This window comes from Cynara cardunculus (assembly GCF_001531365.2).
Source record: "Cynara cardunculus var. scolymus isolate 2C chromosome LG 2, CcrdV1, whole genome shotgun sequence".
Classification (NCBI taxonomy): Eukaryota; Viridiplantae; Streptophyta; class Magnoliopsida; order Asterales; family Asteraceae; genus Cynara; species Cynara cardunculus.
Window position 1 is genome coordinate 15,393,242 of NC_037529.1, and position 8,109 is coordinate 15,401,350.

General features: G+C 34.2%; 1 protein-coding gene across 2 annotated transcripts; it reads left to right on the forward strand.

Annotated features, from left to right (window-relative positions):
* Positions 1-5,334: 5,334 nt before the first annotated feature.
* Positions 5,335-6,880, forward strand: LOC112507956. Of its 2 annotated transcripts, none has more exons than XM_025112713.1 (2): positions 5,335-5,674; positions 6,497-6,880. In XM_025112713.1, the coding sequence occupies exons 1-2, from the start codon at positions 5,369-5,371 to the stop codon at positions 6,770-6,772; spliced, it is 582 nt and encodes a 193-aa protein (XP_024968481.1). In that variant the 5' UTR covers positions 5,335-5,368; the 3' UTR covers positions 6,773-6,880. The 2 variants fall into 2 exon arrangements, with proteins under 2 accessions (XP_024968481.1, XP_024968480.1); XM_025112712.1 differs by having other exon boundaries at positions 5,361-5,674; positions 6,443-6,880.
* Positions 6,881-8,109: the final 1,229 nt, after the last annotated feature.

Genomic DNA, 8,109 nt, shown 5'->3' on the forward strand with positions numbered 1-8,109 from the left:
ACATTTGATATAAGGGTGGCATATCAAGGAGAGGTGTACCATGGGATAAGGGTAGCATATCAAGGAGAGGTGTACATTTGATATAAGGGTGGCATTTGTATGTACGTGGTATTATATAACTCTTTCTATTATATCCTTTAAGACTACCGTAGTCTGGAATCTTTATTTCTTTGTGATTTAAAGATTTAGGATCAAGGTTCTTATTGAAAATTATAGACTGAATGTTATTAAGGAGAAAAGAACAGATTTGGCCTGAAACTTTGTTTAAACCTTGTTTGATAAGAAAATGTTTAAAAAGTGGCATTATATGGAACCCGATTGGTTCAAAGGTATAAGATTTGAATAGCTAAGTGATTAGCTTGAAAAGTGGAAAATGATCTGATATTATGTTTTTATGTGTTCATATATTTGTTGTATATGAATAATTGTTTTTCATAAAGATTTTGGTGATCTACACCCTGCAATGACATGAATAGGGTATCTCACTAGACCTTTCGGTCTAACCCTCGTTTTGTGATTTTTAAATATGTATTGCAGGAGGTGCAGAAGGTAAGGGAAAGGGAAAGATGTAGTACTTTCCTATATGCATTTTGGCATGAAGAGTTGCTTTTGATGAATAGTTTTGTTTGATTAGTACGAGAAATGTATTTTGAATTTTTGGACCTTGTATTTGGTCATGTTAGTTTCTTGTACTAAGGGACCTGAATGGTATATGAAATGTATTTCTTTTGTATGAAATATGTGTTACATTTAATGTGTGGTTTGGGGCGTTACACCAACCGTCACTAAAGATTACCCCACATAGATACCACCATATTATTCTTATCTACAAAATAAGGCAACATGCATGCAAACAATCATCACATATGTGATATCTTCTTTCACAATTCAATTATACATCATACCTTTTCATATTCATGCCCTTATACATACATGTACTTATCTCTTGTCCTTGAGATATCTTCAATTATCGAGTATAGGCTATAATCCATTCTATAGATAATGCTTCCATATTTCGAGCTCCACTACCACTGTTACTAATTTTAAATCATACATTTTCAATTACCATGAAATAAATACTATATCATTTCCCTTTTTCACCGATATACCTCACAGTTCCAACATTGTAACATCATTATATACAAAAAAAGAATCCTCTGTCTAATCTGGCAGTGACACTCTTGGCATACTTCTCGGTCTTCTTTCCAATCTCTTGCATACTTCATTTACTTTATAGCTCGATCAAGTTTACGATTTTATATGGTTACATTACATACTTCATGATAATTGATGTACATTTAGTCTTCCTGACTACATGAACATCATTCATCTTACTCCAATTTTAACACTTTCAGATCATGCTAACATTAGCAATCATAGATACCAAGATGATGATGTTCACTAAGTAACTTATTATATTTCCATATTGCTTTCTCTAACCTCTTATCAATTCAACTATCTTTACTTTCAGTTTTACCTTTAATATTCATTCCTTCATCCTTTTGTGGCATCTGAAACATGCCAATCATTCTTTGAAGGGTTTTGATTTAACATAGTATTCTCTTACCGATTCTAGTGCCCATACTTTCTTTTACTACACTAGAGATTTCTTACTGGTAGGGCTATTTTTTTACACAGATAATGCATTAATCTGCACATTATCGTTTCCATCCTTAAGTTTTTTTTCTTGATTCCTATATCATTTCACATTTGAGTGATGTGCTTAACGATAACAATATTGTGTTTGCTGTTGACTTTGACCAAGTTATTAGTCGACTACCAACCCTTGAGTTATTTAGCATTTCACCATATTCATATTTGAATTCATCCTTTTGCAACCATAGAAATTAACTTAACCCATTTTTTATTTATATTATCATTGTGTTCATCCTAGAGTCTAGCCACAACTCTCTCTCCTTTGACGACAAATACGTACAATCAGTCGACTTCGCTACTTGTTTTACCAACTAATCAATTAACTCCCCTTTCACAACACACATGCCACCATTTGGTTCTAATGACCCAATTCATGCCCTTATATATAGTCATTCTTAAACAAGGCATTTTGTAATGACCTTTTATATGCTCGTTGATATTTAGGATATTATACCTTATTCATAACATTGATTGTTCTAAGTGCACATCTTTACTTATTTCATCATCTTCAACTTATATTGCAACTTAGTATATCATCAATACTTTGAGTTCCTACTATTCTCAAAGCTAAAACATATGCTCTCCCCGCTAAAGCATATTAATGAAGTTTGTCACCAAAACTTTATTCACCAAAACCACTCTACATCTATTTTATCTCATCTTACCATGTGTTTTGCATAAACACATCTCTATCAATGTCATTATATCCAAGGATATTAAACCATCTAACGACTTCTCTATTTTAATTTGGTTTAAGACTAACCCCAAATTAACTTAAATCACCACTCTCATCACTATAAATCAATCTTTAGTCACACGTCTATCAATAATAAAATCTTTCATTCTCAGTTTAAGTTTAGGTTTCAGTAACCTAATTCACTTAAACTTTGCTATGATACCACTTGTAACATCCCAAAATTTTGAATACTTAAATATATCATAATGAGTATCCCAAGATCAAACACTTACACTGCAGCGGAAATAAAATCTCTAATCTTACAAATTATATCATCATCTAACATTACAATCTTGACGAACATAACTTTGCTCTATATAGCAATGCCTTGATCTGCACATGTCCTTCTTTGATACTAATCTTTATCTCTCTCTTTATCCAACTTTTCTTTCCAGTCTAATAGTCATCTGGGTGAAAAAGCTTTAAAAGAGTTTTGGGTGAGCCCTAGGCCCAGTGAATCCGCGGTTTTCATGCATGAACAATAACTTTTACGATAAAAAAATTTCACGAAGCTTCATAAAATAGCATGCCTTGATGAAAATAATACTTTTGACAAAATAAAGATATTATAGTGCGTGTCTACGTCACAAAGCAACGACGTCATGGGAGATGTCTACCTCATACAACATTACCTGGTGAACTTACACAGCATGTCCGCACTTACGATTTAGACAAGCTCACAAAGCATGCTCGTCTTTACAAAATCATACCGTAGTACATCCCCATTGACATACAAGTACTCAAAACACATATTATAAAATATCGAACTTTTCACGCATATATAGCATATCAAAAATCTCGAGAAACTTCAATCAATCTTGTGGATAGTTATAAATAAAGCATGCAACCATTTTAAAAATAAATCACGTGTAACTCACAATAAATGGCGTAGCCCAAACCAGTCTTTGAAGTGGCTAGCGTCTCCCCCATTGATGCCAAATTAGCTACGATGTAGAGCACCGTCAACTCTCATTACAGCATCCACCGTCACCTTGTCTCACAATAGTTCTCCTTTTTGACCCAAAACTACACATAAAGCTACAAACTCCCATTTTATACTAAGTCCCATCGGCGGTTTCACGGAATATGAAACGATATGCCATAATTAATGGTCGTAGGTTTCATGACCATTCAGTTTCCTGTTATTAAATTACATTCAATTTTAGGGTCTAAACCCTTCACTTTGATTGCATTTATACTACAAGTCCTTGAAATTTAACGACTACCAATTCCTATCCATTTTTTTTTTTATTACAGACACACAAGACAATTTCTGCACAACAAATAGATGCATAAACTGAACAATTTTCGTCTATGGTAGAATCAGTCGGGGGACCTGAGAGGCGGTTTTTGAGGCCGAACCTAAACCAGTGCTTAAGAGAAAGCTATCTATAAGTACAAATTAAGAACTATCATTATCCATGAAGATAACCTAACAGCCACTATTAGATGTGTGTTAGTGTTTAATGTAGACATTAGAATTTGCTCCAAGATATGTTAATTCTCCATGATGATTCAAAGTAAAAATTAACTCATAAAGTGAGTAGAACTACATATAACTGAACTAATGTGAAATTGAACCAGAAAAGAGAGACTATCTTGTGCAATGCTTATGTTACATTACCTCTGGAACAAACGCTTCGATAAACCTTCGGGGGAAATGTTGAATTGATTACCGTGTCTTTTCAATGAAATTGGACAACTGATTGAGGTGATACATCAAAATCACCATTGTTATGTCAAACGAGGTCTGTGAAGAAGAAAGGTATCTGTTATCTAACCAAAAATGTTTTGGTCGCATATGAGAAAAATCACAGAAKAAGAAGAAAGCTTTTGGTTTTGGTCGCAAATATCGGATACAGAAGAAGAAGAAACCGGCCCAAATGGGTAATTTTAGAAGTCTGGTAAGAGAAGGTAGGTTTAACCCAATTAGAATTTGGTGTTATCGAAATACTTGCATAAAGAGCTTGTACATTGTGCATAAAAATTTGTAATTAAGAGATCTTTGAATTTCTTGCACAGAATGGTAGTACTATATGCTTTAAGAGCTGTAATTAAGAATTTGGCCTAAATGGTTATTAATGTAGTAAAGATATGCACGTTATTTTGTTAAGAGCTTAACTAAAACAAACTGTGATAACCAATGTATTTTCGTCTTTTTCATATATTTATATCACATTCTCTAATTATCTCATTCACTTAATTATTACAACCTAATTTAACCATAATCGTTGATCAAAATAATAAACGATTCAAATAAGTTTGTAAAGTTAGTAGTAATTAACTTGTTAACAAATGATTATATATAAATCTAGGTAAAAGATTGTGTGAGAAGTAAAGTTTTAATGAGAAGCGTAAGAAAGAATATGAACCATTCTTTACTTTTAATCTCATCTTCACCCATGAATTGCGTTTAGAAGGGAATTGATCTGGTGTATCTTGATGCATCTCATTAGTGTTAACATTCAATTAAGATTAATCCAATGGTGAAAAAATTCATCACCCTTCTCATGAAAACTTCCCTTATCAACCAGAACCAATCCTATATATAGGTAGATTCAACCGATAAAAGTAACTAAATAAGAAAACGGCAAAATCACACATGATTCTACATTAACAGTCAACAAAAGAGTGTCCGGACGAAGTAGCCCATGACCTCACTTGTGACTTTATACGTATAAAATCACATGTGATTTGTCTATTTTCTTATTTAGTTATTGTTCTCGTATGAACCTCGTTTTGTTTCTACATATTATTGTATGTTATTTTATTCTATGACTTGTTCGATTTCATTGGGCATTAGTGGGCTACATATATATGCAAGTTATTGGGCTAAAAGCCCACTTCTGAGCCTACTTTGCTTTAAATATTTTATGTTCCAAGACTCCAAGTTCTAACGGCTATGACTATGAGAGCTTCCTTGTATCATAATAAATAAAGCTTTTTAATTCGACCTTGCCATCTGCTCTGCCCGGAATGAAGCCGGAGCAGCGGCCATGGACRCTCCACCTACAAGCAAAGGCGAAGAACTTCAATTTTAAATTCAAAGCAACGAAATACTTACCCACTTGCTACAATTTCTTACACTTCTCTATTTTCCTCAAGATTTCGCCTCTACTTATCCGAGTGAGTTCTGATAATAAACCGACAACCACAAGCAGATCATTGAAATCGAAAATTATCGGAGTGATTGAGAAAGTTCGAAGTAGACCCACCAAGAGAAAAGCTTTTGCTGCTCCCAAGCCCTTGAGAATCAAACGGTTGAAATGGGTTTCTTGTGAGGTATGTTTCAATGGCTAAATTGCATTGCATWTAAGGTGTTTGACAAAATTACATTCAGAGCTAGATGAAACAAATAGTGTTTGTGCCTGGTAACTTTTATCTTGTATATGTCTAAATTCAGGAATATTTTCCCTCATTCTAGACCATCTTGACAACCTAATTCGTCTTAAATCGAAAGGAATTATCATCTAAGAGAGAAACAGCAATTGCACATAGAAATCGAATGTATTTCTCTTGCTTGGAGCATTGGATGAGAGGATCGGTAGGCAATACTTGATTAAAGAGTGTCCTCTGGATAAGAATCATCTAATCTTAGGGTTTAGGTGAACATTTAAAAAAAAAAGACAGTAGCTTTCTGTTAAAAGCTGTTTGAAAATTACCATTTTTAGAGCAGGCAAACTATATAACTATATTATCAGACACATTGGAATCCCAGCTTGCTGTAGACATATTGTAAAGATGAAGGACGGAACTTAAAGCCAATGCAATGAAGTATGCCAAATGTGGACGTTTTTTTGGTTTAGGGCTGATGGAGTATTGACATTTCTTATGATTGCTATATCAACTGTGGTTCAAATACCTCTTGGTTGATGACTGAATTCAAACTGATTTGAGACTGCTAAGACTCAAATTCAACTGTAGTAACACTCTGCTTGCTTATAGAAAGAACAAAAAATTGAGTTCAATTTGTTTTTTCCACCACCATTTAACAATTGCAACCCTACTTTGAAGTCTTACATATGACATTATCTTGTAATGATATCTTAGGGGACAATATGTGCTACCACTGTGGTGATTGGGAACCTTGCTCTTTTGATTCAGTCAATCTCTGAGAAGGATACAAAAGGGATCATCATTCATAGTTTGAGCAYAATGTTGTATATCCTGAAACCATTAAGGACATCTATAAGGACAAACGCGAGTAAGTTTATGTTAATTTCAATTATAGTAATGGTGGGATATCCTCTTTGGTTGCATTTGCATATGAAGRGCCATTCAAGTTATGCYGAAAGAATCATTGTTTCAAGATACATTAGGAAGGCTTGGAAATGGGCTGCTTCTAATGGGTTTTTAGGTGTAGTTGCGCAGGTAATGTAGATTTGTTCGGATGATATTGTATCTGAAAATGCTACTACTTATTTCTTTCTGATATCTTGTTGCAAGAGAACTTTTTTCCAGTTTCAGAATTAACTTATAATGAGAGATTGTGCTGCTTGTTCTAATCTGTTCTTCTGCTTTTGGAGATTCTAGAATCTGTTGGTTAGTTCCATCATTTTTGTTTTAGGTTGCATTGCATGTTATTAAATATATTAGGCACTAGAAGAGAAACTATAAGCAYAAAAACGGTCTATTTCATCACCCATTTTCTCAAGTGGGAAAAGATGGGTTGATTTAAAGGCCAAGGTTTGGGGCTCCTCCTCATAGATTGCCAGTTCGAGTCTCCTCAGGCCATTGGGGACTTGCGAGGTTGTTATCTCCAGGGTCGTGAGATAAGTCGAGGTGTGCACAAGTTGGTCTGGGCTATTAGGGTTACAAAAAATGAGTTGTTTTGGGGGTTATTACAAGAAGTACAGTTGGCTGCAATGATCGATAAAGAATCTGTGAGAAGGATGCAGCATGTTCTCAGCTCGATTTACATATCACTTTCTTTCTTAGAATTTCTCTTCTTTAAGATCATGTGAAACTATTTTACTCCGTTGATGAAAATGAAGCTAGCGAAAGACGAAAACTCCAACTAAATTACTTTGGAGAATCTTGATCTAACTAAAACTTCGAAGGACAATACAAAGTGCAGAAACACTTGGCATACAAAGAAATATATCAACATGACCACACAAAGATATGCAAGTGACATGTAAAAACATGAGAAAAAAGAGACGGGATTTAGGTGGAATCGCAAAACGGGAACAACCCATGTGGTGGAGGGTTAGGAGACCATTATGTATTCCGTTGGAATCCCATGGACTTTTCCTTCTTTATATATGTTGGGATCTCCTTTTCTTTTGCTCAAAGGTTTCTTTTATGAGTAATCTAATAAGATTTTGCATATGAATGCGGGTTCATTATGTATTTTATGTCATTTATTATGGTAATAATCCGATTTAAGAGTGAGGTTATGGAAATGTTCAGCTATCCAGCCTAAATAGTCCATTCTTGCCGTCTTGGTCTAATCCGGGCTGGTCCATTTGATTTGGGCTTTTCGTCTGGTCCGATAGAAAAGTGCAAAATTACAAAATCATACTCGGGTCGGGGTTTGTGGAAACTTCGGTTTTTTCGTCTCTAATTTTTCGAAATTACGCCATCCAGGTTTGTATTTTATTACGAAATGGTCTGTTAACTGCATCTTTTATGTGAGGGTTTTTTTTTATTTGTTTTTATTAGCAAAAACTAACTTACAAGTTGTTAAAGCATTTAAAAAAGAAAAAGAAAAACTA